This window comes from Zootoca vivipara, chromosome 10 (assembly GCF_963506605.1).
Source record: "Zootoca vivipara chromosome 10, rZooViv1.1, whole genome shotgun sequence".
Lineage (NCBI taxonomy): Eukaryota > Metazoa > Chordata > Lepidosauria > Squamata > Lacertidae > Zootoca > Zootoca vivipara.
Genome location: NC_083285.1, coordinates 62,529,760 through 62,552,319, shown reverse-complemented (window position 1 = coordinate 62,552,319; position 22,560 = coordinate 62,529,760). Strand labels below are relative to the sequence as shown.

Here is a 22,560-nt window from a genome sequence, read left to right as displayed (position 1 = left end):
GGACAGATTGTGAAGCTGAGACTTCAATACTTTAGCCACCTCATGAGATGTTGGGAAAGATTGAGGGCACAAGGAGAAGGGGACGACAGAGGACGAGATGGTTGGACAGTATTCTCGAAGCTACCAACATGAGTCTGACCAAACTGCGGGAGGCAGTGCAAGACAGGAGTGCCCTGTCCATGGGGTCACGAAGAGTCGGACACGACTAAACGACTAAACAACAACAACAACAACAACAACAACAACTTTTCACCTTAAGAAGAGTCATCCATTCTGAGATTGCAGGAGAAAATACCAATGCTTTCCTTGGCTTTAAGGATGCAGCCATATCTTTGTGACATTAGCAGAAAATACACCAATCCTGAACCCCATCTCTGATCTATTTGTATGCTGAGCAACCCCCAAATATTCGACGAAGGAAAGGGGCAAAGTTTAACAATTAAAATTGGCATTCTGTATGTCCAGCCAAGCTGTTCTTTTCACACATGTACATATATAAGCCTTGCATACAATAACACGCCTGGTCATCACAGGTGGCCAGGAATTCCACGCAGGTGACTTCATGGAATTCCGTACAGGCGAGTAGATGGGTTGGTAGAGAAGGGATGGCATTTCTTCTACACTGGAATATCTTCTTAGCAGCTGCAGTTTGGCTTGCAGCCTGAAAACTTCAGGCACTATTAACCTTTGTTTATGAGATGGTTTTTGTAATGACTCATTCTTAACTTTCCCCCCACAGCAAGACATGAGAGCTGAGCAGAGTGTGCCAGTTCCCTCTCTCTCAACTTCTCTCTAAAGTTCAGCAGAGTGGGAAAAATGTATTCACCTTCCCACAAATCCTGGTTGTTTAGAAGATGTAGCTAATGTTTCAGCCGCTGTCCTTGCAAATACATATACAGAACGGACATTTATGAATGGATCCGTCTGCTAGCATGTGCAGGCTCTGTTCTAAAGCCACATGAAGATTCCACCTAAACATTAGGAAGAACTTCCTGACAGTAAGAGCTGTTAGGCAGTGGAATTTGCTACCAAGGAGTGTGGTGGAGTCTCCTTCTTTGGAGGTCTTTAAGCAGAGGCTTGACAGGCATATGTCAAGAATGCTTTGATGGTGCTTCCTGCTTGGCAGGGGGTTGGACTGGATGGCCCTTGTGGTCTCTTCCAACTCTATGATTCTATGATCCAGGAAGATGGGAGGAAAGGTTTTTAAATAAGGAAAAAGAAATGATACTAACATTCTGCACCTGGATTTCGTCTTGGGAGGGACTAGTTGCTCAGCGATATGCATGCTTGTAAATCTAAAATGTAGACCCTTCACATCCTGGTCATCACCAGTTTGATTTACTCACATCCGGACATCGGTACAGGACTCTATATACAAAAACATCTAGGCACAGGAATAGCTTTTTCCTACAGATTGTTGAATCTGTAGTTGTGGGCGAAAGGGAGGTCAGTTGGTGGTATGGGGTTTTTCCGCTGTGCTGTTGTATTGTGAGGGGAATAGTGTTTGTATGAGGTACGTTTTTCTTTACATTGCAATGTAGTCGAAGCAAAATTCCAAGTATGGTTGATACTTGGCCAATAAATTATTCTATTCTATTCTGGATTTTTCAGTCTTCTCCAGCCAAGGAACATATGCAAAACATGCTTATACGAGTGCAAAATGTGCACGTTAATGTATACATTAGTGAAAGTAACATTAAAATGTTCTGCATGAATGTATACATTGTGCAAAATTGCTATACCAAAAATGTGTATGTTAGGAGAAACTCGCGGTAAACTCCTGGTGCATTTTCACAAGGACTTAAAAAAACAAAACAAAAAACTTGCACATAATGATGTGGAAATGTGGAGCCCTGAACTTAAGAATTGGGGGGGGGGAGGGACAAAAATCTCTATACACATCTCTCTCCTTCCAGAAAATAAAGAGGCATTGTTACAGTCAGGGCCAGCCCATGGATGAGGCAAGGTGAGGTGACTGCCTCAGATGGCAGGATCCACGGGGTGGGAGATCCGGCCACCAAGGAATGCGCCACCTGCTGCCATGGCCACCTCTCAGCAAATCGGAGGTGCTGCTAGACTCCTCCCACCCCTAGATGGCAGGGGTTGCCCCCAGGGGTCTCCAGGGCTCTGCCCCCAGTGTGATTCATAGCAGGCTTGTTCACCTCCCCGCTGCAATGGCCTTTGATTCCCGCTTCAACCATCAGAAAAGGTTGATTTGATTCCCGCCTTGTTCCCAAAGTAGATCTTCATTCCCCCTTGTTCCCTACATAGATTTTCACACATACATACCCAGTTCCTGAAGTATAGATCTTCACGTACCCCATCTTCCCTGGTGGGGCAGGGGGTGCCATTTTTTGGGTTCGTCTCAGGTGCCGAAATGTCACGGGCTGGCCGTGATTACAGTTCAAGAATACATCCCAGTCAGACAGAAGCATTCAAGGCAGGTATGGGGCAGGGTTGGCTAGTGGGTGAACCCTAGGGAAAGGTAAGAGGTGTTGCCTGGGAAGAGCCTCTGGGGCAGAATAGAGAGAGCTGTAGGGCCGCGTTTGGCTCCAGGCCTGAGGTTCCCCGCTATTCTGCATAGGCTGCAGAGCTTAAAGATTTAAGCCACCTGATAATTGAACAAAGCACATGCATTGCATCTGATCAAACTTGAATATTAGAATTATAGAATTTTAGAGTTGGAAGGGACCCTGAGGATCATCTAGTCCAACCCCTTGCAATGCAGGAATACACAATTGTCCCATATGGGGATCGGACCTGCAACCTTGGCATTATCAGCACCATGCTTTAACCAACTGAGCTAGAGAGACAAGCTTTGCAGGATTCTTTCTGAACTGCTGTTGCAAAAGGACGTGGTAATAAGGTGACGGCTAACTTTTAACACTGGTCCTAAAGGATCTTCATTGGCTCCCAGTGTGTTTCAGAACACAGTTCAATGTGTTTTTGCTGACCTTTAAAGCCCTAAACCTCCTCGGCCCTGTATACCTGAAGGAGCGTCTCCACCCCAATCATTTAGCCCGGACACTGAGGTCCAACGCTGAGGGTCTTCTGGCGGTTCCCTCACCACGAGAAGCGAAGTTACAGGGAACCAGGCAGTGGCGCCCACCCTGTGGAACACCCTCCCTTCAGATGTCAAAGAGATAAAGAACCATATAACTTTTAGAAGACATCTGAAGGCAGCCCTGTATCAGGAAGTTTTTAAAGTTTTGTTGTTTTATTATGTTTCGTTATATGCTGTAAGCTGCCCAGAGTGGCCTGGGAAACCCAGCCAGATAGGCGGGGTATAAATACTATTATTATTATTATTATTATTATTATTATTATTATTATTACCTCCTCTGAAATGTGTTAAGTGCATGCAAAACACTGAAGCAATTTCACGTGATCTGTTGCATCTGTCCAGCACATCTCTTATATGGAAGGTCTGACCAGGTAACATTCACAGTTAGTGCAGCAAAATGCCAGGATGTTAAACCTGCAAGCATTCTTTTTCTCTAATAAGTACAGTAGAAGGCTTGGTTATTTTTAGAGTTTTGCAGACTTACTCCTAACTGAGATCCACTTTAAGTGCAGGAAAATTGGTTTCATTTTTCCCCCTTCCATCCATTAATAACAATTAAGTTTTAAAATAAATGCCTGCACATATCATTAAATTACACTTAAGTTACTTGGAATTGACAATTAACTCAGCATGCTAATACATTATCATAACGTCATGATGACTTTGTCTCTCCTTTAAAAAAATGAAGGGGGGGAGGAGGATATATTTGTGGAAAGCTTGTATTGTCACATTTTCGTACTCAATTGTTGGTGCTTTTCGTTGCCGCATCTTAGCAAAAGTTTGCATGATGGAAACAGAATTTGATGCTGCTTGGACATCAGTTCTGATGAAAACCCTTGGACCTGAAGGCTTAAAAAGAATGAAAGCGGGGTGGGAAACCTCCAACTTTGTTAGTTTATCTCTTCTAGCACCAGCAAAGAGCCGCAGATTTATTGTGGCGTGATCAGTGCGTGAGTGATCAATGTGTTGTGTCTTTAAAGGGCTTGTTGTTGAGGTGGCGCCATAAAACATAAAAGGAATGTGGGGGAAATCTTCAAATTGAGGCTTCAAGGGCCCTCCAAGTTCTCGAGAATGTGTAGATCCAATATTTCAGGCATGATGAGAGCTCTGTGCCACTTGAAACCAGAACGTTGGGGAAAGGAACGCTCCATTATCACTCCTCAGAATTGTAAGGAAATATATAGTAGCAATTGAAGAGGTCGAAACCTCTTTGTGTGCTCAAAATGCAGATAAAGAGTTAACGGTGGAGTCTTGCTTGAGCCACACTTTACTCCTCCCTCCTGCCTTCCCTTTCCACACTGACCAATGAATGCTGGCTTGCCGGGCCGAATTTAAATGTTACTATGACAATGATCGCTTTTCCTCTCCTTCCCGCCCCCCCCCCCGGCTCCCAAATTCCCGTGCAGCCAATGGAAGCTGACCTTCCCCTGTCAAAGCATGTCAGAAACAATGCAAGCACCACTAGCCCTGTAAAGAGCAGGGAGGGGGAGGGAAAGGGGGACTTGGAGACTTTTTATCTAAGGCATTTCATTGGATTACCATATATTGAGTTGTTAGAGCTGTAGTTAAAATAGCGGTGGACTTACGGATCTTTCCAAGAACCTGCAATCACAGAGCCAGCTGTGCTCAGAGCAAATGCCAGGACCGTGCTATTATAGGAGGAAGGGGAAAAACAGAAGAATAATGCAACATAGTCTATGCTAGATAGCAAGTTGACTTAGTTGATTGATTTAGTAATTCTTTATTATACCTGATAAGTGTAAACTGATTAATTATTATTTGCTGAGATTTAATTTTACTGTTTACTATTAGATTCTAATGCATTACTGAATATTGCTTTGTTTGATACAAATTATTTTTCTTAAAGTTATTGGGACTTTTTTTCAATTGGTTCAGATTGTTATTATTAATGTTTGACAGTTTCTTATGTTTTTATATGTTTTGGAAGCTGCTCAGAGTGGCGGGGTATAAATAAAAAAACAACTTCTTCTTCTTCTTCTTCTTCTTCTTCTTCTTCTTCTTCTTCTTCTTCTTCTTCTTCTTCTTCTTCTTCTTCTTCTTCGTCCACCACCACCACCACCACAAATACATGCTAAGGTTACATCTGCACCATATATTTAAAACAGGATGGTGTCAGTTTAAACAGTCATTACTTCCCCCAAAGGATTCTGGGAGCTGTAGTTTGTCAAGGGTGCTGAGAGTTGTTAGAAGACCCGTATTCCACTCACAGAGCTTATATCAGGTCAGAGTATTTCTCTATTTCTAGCTCTGCGTTGTCTACTCTGATTGTCAGAAGTTCTCCAGGGTTTGAACCAGATGACCTGCTATGTGAGATCCATCTTAACTTGAAATGGCAGCGGTCGAATTTAGTACCCTTTGCCTGCAAAAGACGCACTCTAGCCATTTTTTTAAAATTCAAGCCTAAAGTAATAGAATCAAATTTATTGATAAGTTCTAATTTTGTGTATATAGCTGCCTTGTTTGTACTCTGCCAACTCTGAATATCAGCATGAACAAAAACAAATCAGAATACACGTTGTTTTCTTTCAAAATGATTTTTTTAAAAAAAGTAATTAAGCCATTTAAATCATTTTCTCCAAATGTGAATACTACGCTCATCTCAAATCATAACAAGGTTAATATTAAATAAGCCAGACATATGTATATGTATGACAGCTCTACAGCTAATCTCTAAATTGAATCAACCGTTCTACCAGATAACATCAAGTCAAAGGAGGCTTTTCTATATACCGTAAATGAAGAACCAATCTGATCATTTTGCAAGGACGAATGTTTGCACTCTACATACCAAATGCTTGCCTTTCATTTTCACCTAATAAAAACAAACTGTTTTTGTCTGCCCAATGCCCATCAGACTTGGCTGCTACTTATCACACCAGGGCACTTCAGTTTGGTTTGCTGTTTTGTTTTTAAAAGGTTTGCAGGCTGGGCCAAGGCAGAGTTGAGCAGGAAGACAAATAGCAGAAATCTAACCCTTCAGGGAAGAGCCATGCCTCAGTGGTGGAGCATTTGATTTCTGTGCAGAAGACCCCCCCAAGATCACAGAATCACAGAACTGTAGAGTTGGATGGGACCACGAGGATCATCTAATGTAGGGATATTTTGCCCAACGTGGGGCTCGAACCCACAACCTTGAGATTAAGAGCCTCATGCTCTACCGACTGAGCTATTTCAGCTAGACTAGATAGGCCAAGTTCAATTCACCAGGTAGGGCTGGGAGGGAACCTTGTCTGAAGTCAGGGAGAACTGCTGCTTCCAGTCAGCACAGATAACACTTAAGCCAGATGGAGCAACAGTTGTGACTTCCTCTGTTCTATGCTCCTGTGTCTGAAATCCTGGAGAGTTGATACTGGAAGCTGCCTTATACCAAGTCAGACCACTGGCCCACCCAGATGAATATTGCATACACTGACTGGCAAGTGGCTCTCTCCACTTGTGACACTCCCGGCCCTACCTGGAGATGCTGGGAAAGGAGCCTGGGATCTTCAACATGCAAAGCATGAGCTATGGCTGTTCCCAGCCTGGTACCAGTCGGGGAGCTATTAGATATGGACCAACTCAGAGCTACAATTCCCAGGGTAGTTTAATAGTCCATCTCTCTTCCCAGGAAACCTTGAGAATTGTAGCTCTGTGAAGGGAATAGTGGGGGTCTCCAAACAGCTCCTACCACCCCATATGATCCAACAATTCTCCAATGAAAATAGGGATATCCTATTCATCATCAACAACATCAACATCATCATTATTATTCCTACCCAGCCCATCTGACTGAGTTGCCCCAGTCAGTCTAGACAGCTCCCAATATATAAAAATCAGAATAAAACATTATACATCTTTTTTTTAAAAAAAACCTCCCTTTACAGGGCTGCCTTCAGATGTATTCTAAAGGTTGAATAGTTACTTATCTTATTGGCTTGGGGGGTGGGGTGGGTGGCATAACTCCAGGTATAGGGTGGTATAAAAATTCAATAAATAAAATAAAAAATGCCCTCCAGCATTTCTCCAATGAAAATACGGACATCCTACCATACCCTTCAATGTTTCTCTGATTAAAATAAAGATGTTCTAAGGAAGAGTGGGGCATTCAGGGACCAAATCAGAAACCGGGATGATTTCTGTAAACCTGGGACTGTCCTTGGAAAATAGGGACACTTGGGGGGTCTGCCACCCATAAGCAACGGCAGTTCCCAGGATTCTTTGGGGGAAGCCATGACTCTATGATACTGCTTTAAATGTGCAGTGCAGATGGGGCCATGGAGGCAACTAGAATTGTGGTTAGGGTAGGCCTTGATGCTGGGAAACAGTCTAATCTTTTGTGTGTGTGTTGGAGTCCACATTCCATCTTTTACGAGAGAATATTCTCGCAGTGGCTCCTCTGACCGTTGAACCGGAAGCCATTCAACCCCAGGCGAGGTTTACCCTCCACTCGCTCCGTGCTCCACTCTTGATTACTAGCGATGCTGATGTGAAACACCAACTCGTTTAAAGATTCTGATTGAGTATGGAGGGCCTAGGTAAATGTAATGTATTGAATGTGCGTAAAACAATTATGAGTCTTATTAGCAAAATTAGCGTGAGCAAATTTACCAGAAAGAAACTGTTGCTGTTTAGCTCTCTAATTACATGTCACTATTCTTTGAGCCTGGAAGACTTAATGAAAGTAATTTCATTTACTCATTCTGCAGAGAGAGAGAGAGAGAGAGAGAGAGAGAGAGAGAGAGAGAGAGAGAGAGAGAGAAGTTTCTGGGAGTTGCTGAATAATCAGGCATTATCCAGTTGTCTTATGTTACCGAGTCAACAGAGGCCAAATGGTCCGAAGACCTTTTGGAGAGAATTTAAACTGTGCTCCAGGAAGAACATTTATGCACCCTTGGTAGGGGTAAAATCCATTAATTAAAGGAGTGTTGCAGCAAGGTTGTGGGTACAATTCACCCGGAGCATCTTCACCAGAAGCTTTTCCTCCTCAACTTTGGAATCCTATATACTGATTGCAAGGTCATTCTCAGAGGACAAATTCTTAAATGTAATGAAAAGGACACCATCCACTCCCGGGAGGGAGGTAACAGCAGGTTCAGAAGAACTGCTAGATTTGCAGGAATACAGATAATAGTTTTGAGGAAAACCTCTCGGGGGGGGGGGGGGAGCCCCAAACAGCAGAAGGTGAGGGAGAAACCTGAGGGATTGGAATGATGCAACCTATAAGAAGGCACGGCTGGCTGATGTCTGAACAGGAACACTCCACCCTGTGACATGTTGTTGGGGGTTCCACATGCTCCTTCCTAATAAAGTGTCGGTGGGAGAACTGACTTCCAAACGTAGATAAACACTGGCCTGTTGTTACTATCAATGCCACCACTATCTCCCACAACAGGCCTATGCATGCGTGCGCGCACACACAACCACACACATGCAGCACACACACCAGTTTTGGGACTGTTTCTGGAGTTTTAGGATGTTTGCTTATCCACACTTTTGTGCATTAAAAAAAGCAGTGAATGCCATTTGAAGCTTTGTTCCTTTTCTCAGCCATGACTTGCTGTTTAAGAATGTTATTGTTTAGTCATTTAGTCGTGTCCGACTCTTCATGACCCCATGGACCAGAGCACGCCAGGCACTCCTGTCTTCCACTGCCTCCCGCAGTTTGGTCAAACTCATGTTCGTAGCTTCGAGAACACTGTCCAACCATCTCGTCCTCTGTCGTCCCCTTCGCCTTGTGCCCTCAATCTTTCCCAACATCAGGGTCAAAGTATTGGAGCCTCAGCTTCAGGATCTGTCCTTCCAGTGAGCCTGTTTAAGAATACTTTCTTCTTTTTAACATTTCCCCTAGGAGTAAAATTGCCTGGAGCCCGAGCTGTTTTTCATCTGGTCTAGTCCATTTCATTGCTTATTTTTTTGGGCCATGTGCATGCAGAAGGCCCTATCTTGACTCTGTGAATTCTCCAGTGAGGGCTGGATATCTCTCCTTTCTGAAATCCTGGAAAGTAACCAACAGTCAGTATAGACAAGGCTGATTGAGCTAGATAATCCAATAAGCTGACTCACTATAAGGCAGCTTCCTGTGTTCGTGTTTGTTAAAGTGCACCCAAACACCTTGTTCCTGCTGAAACGGACCAAGATGTTTATTATACCTCTGGAAGGTCTCGGCACAACAGGAGGTTTCCCCGCTGATATTACTCTTGAGGCTTGGCTCAAGGAACTTTTTAAAACAACTGGACTGGCATGAACTGATTCCCGCATTGCAGGGGGTTGCGCTTGATGGGGTCCCTTCCAACTCTACAATTCAGTGATGCATTTCGGAAAATATGAATTGTGAATATCAGGAACTTTTAGCACATTTGAGTTAGCAGTCCCTTGAAATAAAACTCTTAGCTCAGTGGGACTTAAGCCTCTTTTGTAGTAGTGAATTCATTTGACTAAGAGATTATCTCATTGACTCTGTTATCTCTTTCTCACAAAGAGCACATCTTTTCTAAATGGGATTAGAAGCATCCTGCAGAACCTGCCCCAAAGTTGACCTAACTGTTTTCTACCTTTTCCTCAGAACATTCTGCCAGCAGAGATTTTTTAAATTCCATCTTGCACAGAGAACCAGAACCAGGGACCTTATGGGTCAAAGCACTGATTTTCTGTCCCCTATGATGTTTGGCTTGGAATCAGTTGCCAGCGAAAATTAGACAAACCAGTTAGGCGAAAAGCTGTTTGCAGACTGATCTTGTAGCTAGAGAGCATTGAATGTAAATAGTCTGTAGCAGCGTGACAATTTCTGCTACCTGTAATAACATTGTTATGTTGCCTTCCTGACATTCTCTGTATCCAGGTTTTAGCTGCCAGTCTTTGCCAGAACTCTGGCCCAGGTAATTGGTACCTACCTTGTATTTTTCAGAAGCATGTATTAAGTGAAGCTACACTACCAAGTTTAAAGTCCTCATGGCTACTAGAGGAACTATGAGGAATGTGGAAAGGTCAAGGCTGGGTTCAGAAGCAGGTGACCTAGACACCTATCAAGGAAGACATGCTTGTGTAAGGGTGTGTCATTTTAGGGGATGGGAGTTAATTTCTGGACATTTCTTTAGTGAGCAGTCTTAAAAGTGCGTTTTTTGGTTGTGAGGAGTTCGAATCTGCTATTATTTTTGTGATTGGACAATATTTAGCTTGGTAAATATACTTTAGATTAAAAAGCACACAAACTGCTCTGAGAAAAGCAAAGAATTCTGATTTTACCTTCTGGAAATGTCAGGTAATGCTGTCAGACTTTTGGTTCCTCTGGGATTACTAGGCTTGTAGGGTGTCTGAAGAGTGGGGCCAAATTGTTGAACAAACGGTTGATACTTGCTTTTGAAGCTTGTCATAAACTCTAGCTGACTTCAGGCACTGAAAAGAATATGTGCCAGTTTTGAGCCCTGGCCCAGATGTGGAACCTGGGATCTCCTTGGGAGAATCCCTGGTAGAGCTCTGCACTGCCACCAACCCTGAATAACTGTTGGATCTGGGGAACCAGTACAGGGATGTTGAGAGTGGAGCTGTCCTGTGCCCCTACCCAGTTTGAGCCTTCAAATGTTCTTCCGAGCACCAAGGGAGTCTCATTTTCAAGGCTCATCCAGGGATCACATATTCTGACCAGGACTTTTGCCACATCTTTATGATCTGCAGATGTGCCACACAGAGTGTTGCGTACGGTATGAAAGGAAATTTAAGCCATCTCTTAAGCAAATAGCACGCTGATCTTTAGAGCTTGAAGAGGAAGCCTATGCTTTGTTAAACAATGGTATTCAAACAGCTAGTGCAGAAAATCTTATCCTATCCAAAGACTTGTAATAGAATTATGAATCAAAAGACTAAACAATGCAGTATTTATTTGGGCCACTAGCCAGGAAGAAGCTTTAAGGGCTTATATTATTTAATCTTATGTGCATTAACACTATAATAACATCTGAACGCAGCTAGTTTTACACACTTAGCATAACAGGCGTTGATGAAAATCGGTTGGATTCATGAAAGCAAACACTGACACTGCAGCCACTGAAGGTGAAAGGAGAAGAGGTGCCAAGAACACTTTAACCAAAATTTATCCATGGAGAACTTCCACCTTGCAATTTGGGAGGAGAGGGGATGAAGGGCGACTCTAATCTGCCTGCAAGGTCAATTTTTTTCCCCTTGCCTGCACTCCTATCAGTGGTTGTTTTTTAGCATCTTCCCCATTCCCAGAAGTATTCCATCCAATGTTGAAAAAGGACTATAGTCCAGTGGTACGACCATCTTCTCTCTATACAGTAAGTTCCAGGGTCAATCACCAGCATCTCCAAGTAGGGTTGAGAGACTCCTTGTCTGAAACCGTGGAGAGCCACTGCCGGTCAATGTAGGCTATACTGAACTAGTAGAACCTGGCCTGACAATATAAGGCAGGGCTTCCTAATCTGCATGTCATCACATGGCACTGTTCTGAAGGGACATCATTTGATGCAAAATTGTGGCCACGGCTTCCAAGATAAGTGCTGCCACTCACAGATTTGCCTGGATTTTGCTCCTCCCTGCAAATTTCCCAGATGCCACAGCTGCATTTTACCATTTGCAAACAGGTTGGTGATATTTGGAGTTGGGGCATCATGATCCACAGGGAAACCCACCATGCAGAGGAAAGGAGAGGCAACACCCTTTGGAGGGAGACCAAAACATGGGCTCAGGACCATGGACAGTGCCCCTGCAGCTGAGGTCAAACATCCAAGTTGTCTCAGCAAGATCTTAGAAAAACTGGTTAAGGGGTGTGTGGGTGTTAAGCTAGGTAGGTTGGTGGCCTCACCACCTGAGTGCTCCCCTCTGATCAGGTAAGGGGCTAATGCAGGCATCCCCAAACTTTGGCCTTCCAGATGTTTTGGACTACAATTCCCATCTTCCCCAACCACTGGTCCTGTTAGCTAGGGATCATGGGAGTTGTAGGCCAAAACAGCTGGAGGGCCACAGTTTGAGGATGCCTGGGCTAATGCCTTCTGCAGCTGTTGTCTTCTTTGAGGTAATGGATTTCCCATGAGGATCTCTCCTCAGTTCTGTCTTGATCTTGAAAATGTTCATGGACCAGCCAAAGTCTGGGAGCAGTTGTGTCTCCTTGGGGCTGAGGTAAAAAGGCAGGCTCTAGTACCCATAGATCTTGAGTAGATCAGGGCATGGCACTATCTCACCCTCAAAGCTACCGTTGCTGGAGAACTCTTGCTTTTAAGAAGACTTGACTTGAAGTCATGATGTGATGGTGTGGGTTCAATGTGCAGAAGAGTACCTGGAGGTAAGTCAGAAGGCCAATAGGCTGGAGGTTCAGAGGGAAGGGTTGTAACCAACTATTTCATACCCTACATGGACCCCTTGAAATTCATAAAGATAAATGAGGCTGCAATCCTGACCCCACTCAGGTTGGGGAAAGCTTGTATAGGAGATTCTTTGTTCAAGATTAAAACCTCTCATATACAGAGAAAGGTCACATGATGAAATGGACTGTGGTTGCCAGATGCTGTAGCACTGCTGAAGCCAAGCAGGTGTGGAAGTGATCATTCTAGGAACCCCATGTAAACGTTTGATAGGCAAACATACTAAATTTTAGGGAATTCATTGTACTTTTCCTTCCAAGAGGATGAAAGGGTGCTGGGTGTCCACAAGTTCTAGTGTTATGAGAGATAGAGAAGAGCTTATCTCTAGCCATTTACTCCATTCCATGCATAATTTTACAAATTTCTATCACGTCACCTCTTACTTTTCTCTAAACTAAAAAGTATTCTCTAAGGACGTAGCCCCACTGAGCTAGGCGAGTATTTAACTTGCAGCCCTGAATACTAAAAACAACACAAAAACCCACACATTTTTATCCTAAAAGAAAGAAAGTAAGTAAGTCAAGGCCATTAGGGTGAAATCCAAACCCCCTTTGCCCCAAGATGGAGGGTGTTGGATTGAACCTCCAGGCTGGTGTAATGATTTGCCCGGCCCCTCCCCACCTTCTGCTCCAGTTGAAGTAGCATACACAGCAGGGCTACAGGTGTTCCCACCTTTCTGTGGGGTAGTGGCCATGGTTTGCATGGTGGCGATGGTTTGGGCTGTGCTCTTAATTATATAATAACAAAGAACCAACAGTGGAGGACAAGGAAATGCAAGAAGGAAGATGATCTCAAAGGTTTATGGAAAATAGTGCATTGGCCCAATGTGCTTCAAGACATTATTTGAAATGTATTGGGCTAATAAATCATTCTCTGTACACCACTAAGATTTCTCCTTCATTGCGTCTCGTGTTTGGTGCCCTCCCATCTTTCTTTCCCTGGCTTTCATCTTAAGGAAATATATGCCATGCTATATAGTTGACTGACTGTTTAGAATATTTCTTTAGGGCAAAAACATTTGTATTTGCATCATTATGCATTATTTATTGTAAGCTGCTTTGAGTCTCTGTAGGAAAATTGGGATTAAAAAATATATTCAAAACTGTAACAGTCATAATCCTCTTCAAAATTTTCTTAAAAGTATTAATTGACTTTGAGGATATTGCAATAGATCGTTGGGGAAGAGAGATCTCTATCTGTGATTTGCGTGTATGTAATGTTCAGTGTTCAAAATTCAGTCAGTAAGTCTTTCTTTTCCTTTTTGTATTTACAGCCTTCCATTCATTGAATGGACCCAGGGTGGGTAGCGATTATCTGGTGGATTACATTGAAGTAGTAAAATGAAACCATTAAACAACCAATGAGGGAGTGAGAAAACACCAGCACAAAATAGCAACTCCACCAGTGTTGTGGGAAAGTGGTGTATCTTGACTGATAGTAAAAAATAAAAAAATAAAAAAACTTACAATGGTGGCTCAAGATGGGCCCCAGAATGAAGGTCATCTATGACAAGGGGGCCACCACAAAGAATGCCCTCTCATGTGTTACCACCTCTCAAACCTCACAGGGCCTTCCCTGTTGATCTTAGTATCTAAGCAGGTTGATGTGGTTGAACGTTGATGTCAGGAGTCCAATCCCCGGCTTGATAACACAGTGAGCGTAGTTATGTAAAAATGATGCTTTATTGTCAAAACAAACATCTGTTAAATGTTTGTTTACAATAAAGCATCCTTTTTATCTAACTCCGGATGGCTCTAACACATCCTCCACCATCATCAATCAAGATGACCCTTCTGAAGACTGCTTCCGGCGTGTACCAGAAGCAACTGAGCTTTTGCTTCTTATGTCTTTTGCTTCCTGTCTAACAACTCTCCCTTTAACCCACTCTTAAGAGGGATTGGCTCAGCTCCAATCTCTTCCCATTCTGACAAACTGCTTCCCTCTGTTCTTGCCAGTTTGCACTTCTCGAGAACGTGGGCTGATTCTGAGGGGCGGGGGAGTTGGCACTAGCCGATGCTCATCCTGCCTGGCAGTTAATCCTCTCTGTTCCTGGCTGCTTTCTTCAGCTGGTTGCAAACAGTCTCTGGGAGCTGGCTCATTCATGACAGTTGATAATCACAGACAAATTTTGTGAGGGCCAGCAATTGCTGATGTCTCTGATTAGTAGCAGTCATCACTGTCGTTCATCTGTGTGTATCCATCCCATTTAGACGATCATCAGCATCCAGTTGTGACACAAGTGACCTGCAACAGTGCTAGGAAGATGTTCTTGAAATTCCGGGAAGTCAATGTGACACTTAAAGGGTGAAGACAGATGTGATACTTAACATGACGTCACAGATCGTCAGCCATGGTCCTTCTCTCTCCCAGCATCACAACCTATGAGGCAGATGCATTTTTTATCAGCTCAAATGGTAGATCAGTTGCTCCTCCTCCTACTGCAGTGGGTCGGGGGGGGTGGGGTACCTGCTTCCTGATGTTATAAAAACCAGGTGTGCATTTACCCATTTGCCTTTTGGGGGGAGGACTGCAACATTTTCAAAACTACTCTGGGTGCGTTTGAGTCAGCTGCTTCTTTGTGTATAAATATAGTAGTTGTTACGGCAGGTGGTGCCTCTGGCTGCACAGGGAGTTATAGAGACCTTCCTTGATGTCCACACGGTCTGCCCACCCCTCCCTTCCTGAAAGTAGACTTGAAACAAGCATTGAATTGTATCCAACAGCAATAGGTTGCAGTGCTCATGAGAATTCCTCCAGTGCCCATGGACCCAAAAAGATAAGCAACCCTGTATTGTGGTATAACAATGCAGCTAAGTTATTATGAAGGTATATTTAATTCTGATGTATTTGCATAGGGTGTGTATGTGTGTAAGTATACAGTTTTAGAAGTAAAAAGCCCTTCGGGGGCCACGATGGGAAAAGGTGCTATGCAGCACACAGTTGCTAGCCAGTCAGCACTGTTCACTGTGGTTTGCTGCAAACTTTTCACTGTGGTTTGCTGCAAATTCTTTTTCCCCCCCTCCAGAGCTCAGTCTTGGAGAGGAAAGGATATATTCATAGCAAGCTTGGTGTAGACGCTTCTATACTTATCCCACAGCTTAGCAAATGCTCAAAGGTTTCAATACAGATATGATATACCCTACCCACAATTCAGGATAGGTCTGGATTGGGACGGGGAAGCATACAATTAAAAAATTCAGGTGCCTTATACTCTGGCATAGAAGGCTGCCTATTGTGAACACTGCTTCTGTGTTGTTGTTTTTTTAAGTGTACACCTTTTGAAGTGTATAGTGAGCCTTCGCAAAAAAGCAGATCAGAAATGGGGAGCAGGGGGGAGAGGAATCTATGAATGCATAAAACAGCAGCTTTAATCTCGAGTGTGATTGACATCAAACAAAAGTGAGGAAAACTCCCTTTGTTCTCGGCCATAAAGGCTGTGTGTGTTTGTTTGTTCAGTGTGAATGAGTTCCCCCATGAAGTCCAAGGGAAGATTTTTAATGAAGTTGGCAGTCGCCAAGTTGTCTCCTCCATGGAATAATTCCAACGACAGAGTCATCGCGTACAATTTAACTGAGGATGACATGAGAAATTTCTGCTTGGGAGAGAATGTGGTGTAGCAAGGAGGGGCATTATTACCCTACAAAATTGTGCACTCTTAAGGCCCACATAGAAAGGAAGGGAGTTCATGTCCCCCCAAAAGCTTTTATTTTGTGTTTGACCATGATGGGTTTAAATTTATGAGCTCTGGCAACTGATGTGGTTGCCAGTTATTAACCACATCTTTATCTGGCCCATCTTCCAAGAAATTCAGGGTGGAGCCTTCATATGGTTTCAGTAAATGTGTGTTTAATGAGAGACAAATGAATATCCTCTGGGTAGTAAATAGGGGTGGGGGAGAAATTCTATTCAGTTCACATTTAAAGACAAGCTTACCTTACCCTTCCTTTCTGAAACATCCTGCAGACCAAACTACAGCCAGCTTTCAAACATTCGCACCTCCTTGAATTTTGCAGTGTCATTCTCCAACCTAGTATTGTGTACAAAAATGCAAATATTGGGATAAAGTGTGCTTTAAGATGCATATATGAGTGAAAATTCCATACAGAAATGCATAATATCAGGGAATATGTTTTGCAATAGTGGGTATATTAGGAAGAGAAATTCCTTAAAATGTGCATATTCTGCGAAATTTGCACTAGAATACTGATGAAATTTCAAGAGGACTCTAAAATAATAATAATTCACAAACAGACATGGAAATGCAGGGAATTGAATATAAGATTGGGAGGGGAAATGAGAAACGGAAAGTACCAAAAATTTCTCTTCTGTAGTTATAGGCCATATGTTGTTTCTTTAGGGGTATCCAGGCTGCAACAGAAAAAAATAACAGAGGTTTGGGGCACCTTAAAGAGTAGCAGATTTATTCTTTCCTTGCTGCTTGTTTTGATTTCAGTACGGGTGACATTTTTTGAAACGTTTGCCTGTTAAGTTTGTCCTGTATATTCCTGCAGGTCTCCTCAGCTTCATTTTCATTCACCTTGTGCCGGCTAGCTGTTATCCCATTGAATATATTTTGTGAACTAGAAAAACATGGCTGGCATGGATAATGAGAAGTCAAAAATCGCAGTATCCTGCTCATACCTTTCGAAATCTCTTGACACCCAAGCAGCAGAAACATCCATGTGTTGCTTGGCATTGATATGCAAAACTCCACTGAGGGTGCCGAATAGTGATGGTGATCTCACTGGCTGCTGGGTGACTTTAAATTCACAAAGCAGGTTGACTTCTACTCATTCCTCCTCTATGGGTTTAGTTCTGTTTGAAATGCGAGTGGAGCTGACAAGGGAAGGATGGTTAACCTGTGGCCCTCCAGATAGTGTTGGACTCTCAACTCCCATCCGCCTCAGACAAAATAACCTGGCAATGGTCAGAGGTGATGGGAGTTGTAGTCCAACAACATTTAGAGGGACACATGTTAGCCACCCTGGCATAGAGCTACCTTTGAAGGGCTACCTAACTCACACTTTAAAAACAACAACACCATGAACCGAAACACAGCCATCTTCCAAAATTCAGACTTCTCTGAATTTTGCAATGTAGTTCTTCAGCCGCATACTATATACACAAAAGCTGTATATACTGGGGTTAAGTATGCATACATTAGTGGGGGAAATCATGCAAAAATGCATTATATATGGGGAAATTGCTCTGCAAAAATGTGCACGTTAGATACAACTGCGTGCAAAATGTATATATTCAAGAAATTTGCAGTGGAATTCTGAAGTATTGTCATAAGGTCTTCTTCTTTAAAAAATCACAAATTTGTAAAAATGTGGAGTGCTGAACTGGGGAAAACCCCTAAAATTAACATATTTTCCCACCCTTATCTGTGTTCAAGTTAAAAATTCATTAGAAGACTGGATTATAGATATTTAGCTTTGAATAAACAGGGTGACATTATTTGGAGGGGCAATTTCGCTCAGAACAATGTACCGTATTGGCCCAAATATAAGCCACACCTTTAAAATTCAAAGGGGGGGGAAGAGAGAGACAAAGACAATACCCGAATATAAGGCACTCACTTAAAATTCCACAGGCATTCACACCTGTTCCGTTTTACTGTATGTCTGTTTCAGCAGCAATATCGTAAAAGCCCATTTTTTGTAAGGTCGCGAATTTAAGCCACACTTCAACTTTTCACAGTCAGAATTTGGAAGAGAGAGAAAAGGCAGCTTATATTCTGGCCAATATGGTACAAGGTTTGTTAACAGGCAACTGGGAATCTAAAGAAACCAGTGGTGCAGGTGGATTACTCTTATCATCATCATCATCATCATCACCACCACCATCATCACCACCACCACCACCACCATCATTTATTTTATTATCATTAACAGACTACTAATTCTGGGCAACAGAGAAAACTGTGGGACTCTGAATGCCTTCCTCTTACCCTTTGTCCTCCCTATCTTGACATCAGGTGCTGGATGGGTTTTTACAAGCGTGCCCTAAAACTAATAACGATTTATATCCAACTTATTGAGCAAACAGCGGAAGTATCTTTTTAACACTGTTAGCGAAAATAACCAATTTCGGGTTTGCATGCAAAGCTGCTCAGGCCAATTAGCGTGAAATTTAATTTGCATTAATCACCATGAGGTCAGCAAGAAATTAACTTGAGGTGTGTGTGGATTTCACAGAGATGCTGTAAACGCAGTGGGGGCAGATCTGTTTGTTGAGGGACTCGAGTGTGTTCTGTCCCCATTAAGAACTTCCAACCTGCTGGATCGGGCCAATGTCCTGTCTTGCCCAGCATCCTGTTCTCAGAAAGGCCAACCAGAAGCCTGTGGGAACCTAGGAAGGTGGAGCAGAGCACAAAAGTACTCCTGTGGTTTGCAGGAACTAATATTCAGGGACATACTTCCCCCAACAGTGGGGGGAGACTATAGCCATTGTGGCTAGCAGCCATTGAGAGCCACATGCTCCATAAATTTGTCTAATCCTCCAAGCTAGTGGCCACCAATTGTCAAGGACTGGGCAGAGGAGGAATGGTGGAGACCGCCTCCCCAGCCTGACCCTTCCAGAGAAGAAGAAGTAGAAGAAGAAGAAGAAGAAGAAGAAGAAGAAGAAGAAGAAGAAGAAGAAGAAGAAGAAGAAGAAGAAGAAGAAGACTGTTCAGAATTACAACAGGAGTTTGGGGGAGATCACAGCTCAGGGGAAGATGAGGGGAGAAGTTGGGAAATAATGGGAAAGGAGGAGGAGGCAGAGCTGGAGCAGCTGGCTGGCATGTTATCACTAAAAACCATTCCAGCCCCACCATCTCCCAGAACCCGTTGAGCCTTAAAAGTAGGAGAGCAAAGAGCTCAGAAGCAAAGGGCCCTCAGCGCCTCCCCCGTAGAAGGGATGACGAATGAGAAAGTGGGAGAGAAGGGGAGGGGAGATTTACTCGGACCAACACCATTATTCCAAGAGGCTTCATTTCTAAGCCTCTATCTGTAAATATTGAATAAGTATTGAATAAAACGCAGTTGGTGAGAACTTTCCCTTGCCTTGTCCATTCCTGGCAACCTGCCGTGGGGGTTGGTTCCTCTGCTGCCTGCTGCCAATGATCCTTGTGGGGGTAAAAACTTTTCTCTATCCTCGTAATTCATGCCATGTGTGATTTTATACACATCTATTAAGTCACTTCTTGTTCTTTATTTCTTGTAAACTCTAAATTCCAAAATGCTGCAACCTTTTTTTTTTCCTGATCATTTTTGTTGCTCCTTCTGGAACCTTTTTGAATTCTGCAATATCCTTTTCCAGGTGAGGCAGCCAGAAACGTACTCCTTATGTAGTCACACTGTAGATTTGCGCAACGGCATTATGAGGTCAGCAGTTTTATTTTCAATTCCTTTCCTGGAATGGAATTTGAGTTTTTTTATGGTCACAGTGGATCGACATCTTCATGGAGTTATTCCGCTACAGCCCCAAGGTCTCATCGCTCACCACCAGTTCAGACCCCTGGAACATGAATATGAAATTCATAATTTATTGGCCCCTACAAGCATCACTATACTCTTGTTTGTGTTTGATTGCATGTGCCATTTTACTGCCCAGTCGCTCAGTTTGGAGATGCCCTTTTGGAACTCTTCTTAATCCTTTTTGTTTTAATGACCCTGAGCAGTTTAGTATGATCATCAAACTTGGCTACGTCCCTGTTCACCCCTAACTCTATATCATTTATGAACACCTTAAAAAGCACAGGTCTCAATACTAATCCTTGGGGGACTCCAGTGTCAACACTTCTTCATTCAGAGAACTGTCCGTCGTCGTCGTCTGCCCACTCTTTGCTTCCTGCCACAATTCCTGATCCACAAGATGATCTCTCCTCCTATTCCAAGACTGCCAAGCTCACTAAGGAGTCTTTGGCGAGGTACTTTGTCGAAAGCTTTTTGAAAGTCCGAATTCACTATTTTATCTGGCTTACCAATACCCTCTGGAGCGCAAATTGTCATGAATTCACACTGAAAAGGACGCCTGGAGGGGCCCCTCAGACTAGTAAACCTCCGCCACGTTCCCCAAGTAAGAACAAAGCTGACGGAGGATTTTCCACTGTTGGGTTCACTGAACTCTCCCAACAGAAGTTCCATTGATTTTCCTAGCGAAACCCAAAGGGTCTTGTAGCGAAGCAATTTTTTCCCCTCTTTTCTGAAAGAGAACCATTGTGCTGATTGCTGGCAATGCTGATGGGCTTTTGCCCTGTTTTTGAACTGTGGAAGCTGTACCATTGCCAGGGCTTGGCAATGCTTTTCTTTAGATGTTCTAACTGGGGTTCTTGAGTGGGGAGAGTCCAGACCTGATCCCTGAGATTGCATGGAGATGGGAATGGCCCAACCAGATGGCCATTTCCCCCTGGCTCCATGAAGCCTCATCAAATATATCAATCAGGATCTGTCCACGGTAAGCAGAATTTAGATAAGCATTTGCAAGTTGGATAGAATAGAGACATTTCTCTATTGCACGCTGCTTGTGGCATGTGTGCTCCAGGCAGAGGTATGGATTTGAATGTACATGATCCATGCAAATCCAGCATAAGAAGCGTGCTGCTGAATCAAAAACAGAGTTCTGCCTCCTCTATTTGTTACTTATTTATTTCATAAAATTTATACACGGCTTGATTGTTAAAAACCTCAAAGCGGGTCACAAAAAGTGCAGGTTCCTCTGCTGAGCACAACTCGCCTTCCAAAGCCCGCTCACCTCTCCACCCCATGCAAGAAGTTTCTATGAGGGCCTGTGGTCCCCCCCCCAAAAAAAAATTGTTGTGGGGGCAAAGGGACCTGGGCCCCATATCACTGGTACCTGTGATACACAGCAAGCGTGGGTAGCGCATAGGGGAGGAAAAGTTGGAAATACTTACGGTGCGACCAGGAGTTCTTGCACCGGCTTCCATTAGTGCGCTTGGGTTTGTTTAACCTGGCCTGTAATTGTTGCGTTGTTGAGGGCAAGCCATGGAAATTAACATGTTAGCAAAGAGGAGTGAAAAATTGCCTAAGGTGGGCGAGGAGAGCATTTTCCAGGAAAAGCAAAATGGTAGCTAGGACTGGCTCATCTCTGCTTGGAAGGAGTCCTTGCTACAATCTTTATTGTCAGTTAAGAGAGGGGGGGGTGTCAGTATTTCCCCAAATCACAATATAGAGTCACATTGTATTGAACTGATACAGAGCAGTACAGAGGGAGTGGCTCACTAGGGGTTAAAAAACAATGGCAAGCTTTTTTTTTTTACCTTTCTTCTGGTTCCCTGCCCCCTCCCTCCCTTTTTCTGGGCTCATAGATTCCATAAAACCACTCAGCTTGGAATGTATTGGGAATGAGGGGGAAGAAGAAGACCTCATGCTGTGAGTCCCAAATCTCAAAAAAGAACTTTCAGCTTCCAGCCCCCCCCTGAGTGTGCAAAAGTTCTATCTGGCTGGCATCATTAAAATGCTTGTGAAACAACTGATGGTTTATTGGGAGTATGCAAATGAGACTTTTGTATGTTCCCCCTTCCACCAAAAGGGGAGAGATGCCGCTTTAAACAAACAAACACACACACACACACACACCAAACCTGATCTCCTGTGTCTGTCTCCCCCCCCCCCACCCGGTCCTTTCTCTCATTTTGGGAAAGGGTCTTACATTTCTTTCTCCTTTTCTCATGGTAATTAGAACAAGAACCTAACACCAGCCAGGGAAGAGCGAGCGCAAACAAGACCCCTATAGGCAGCCTAGTGCATTAATGTAAAATATGCCCAGAGAACATAACTTGTCAGAGAGGATTATTTCTGTTCAGTGAATCTACAGGGGCCCCCTTTGCACCGCCACTCAGCGTCTGGCGAGAGACAGAAAGAGAGAGAGAGAGAGAGTAGCCATTAGTGGGTAGCTACTGTGGCATTGATGTTTGAGCGCACTTCTGAACCGGCTTTTGTTGCAAATATCGGTGCAGAAAGCATGCGCTGTCCGAAATCCGCTGTTACTATGAGAAGTGAGGAGCTTCTTTTAAGGTAGGTCGATGCCTCCTTTGTTTTAGGCGGGGGCTTTTTCCCAGTCGCCAGGGCCCATTGTGGTTAGGAGATGCACTTGGTATCAAGTACTCTTCTCCCG

General features: G+C 43.5%; 1 protein-coding gene and 1 non-coding gene across 9 annotated transcripts in view; one reads left to right on the top strand and one right to left on the bottom strand.

The window, feature by feature from the left end:
• CELF2 (CUGBP Elav-like family member 2) overlaps positions 1–22,560 on the top strand; it is a 494,364-nt gene that overhangs the window by 122,654 nt on the left and 349,150 nt on the right. For 7 of the 8 annotated variants that reach the window (XM_060279206.1, XM_060279205.1, XM_060279204.1 and 4 more), the window contains exon 1: positions 1,895–22,460. The exons of the other annotated variant lie outside the window; for it this stretch is intronic. In XM_060279206.1, coding sequence (XP_060135189.1) covers positions 22,354–22,460 — 107 coding nt within the window. In that variant the 5' untranslated portion in view covers positions 1,895–22,353. Of the gene's footprint in view, positions 1–1,894; positions 22,461–22,560 lie in introns of those variants that run through there. 8 annotated transcript variants of the gene reach the window in all.
• On the bottom strand, positions 6,189–6,266 carry TRNAK-CUU (transfer RNA lysine (anticodon CUU)). The gene has a single exon. It is a non-coding gene; the product is annotated as a tRNA-Lys (tRNA).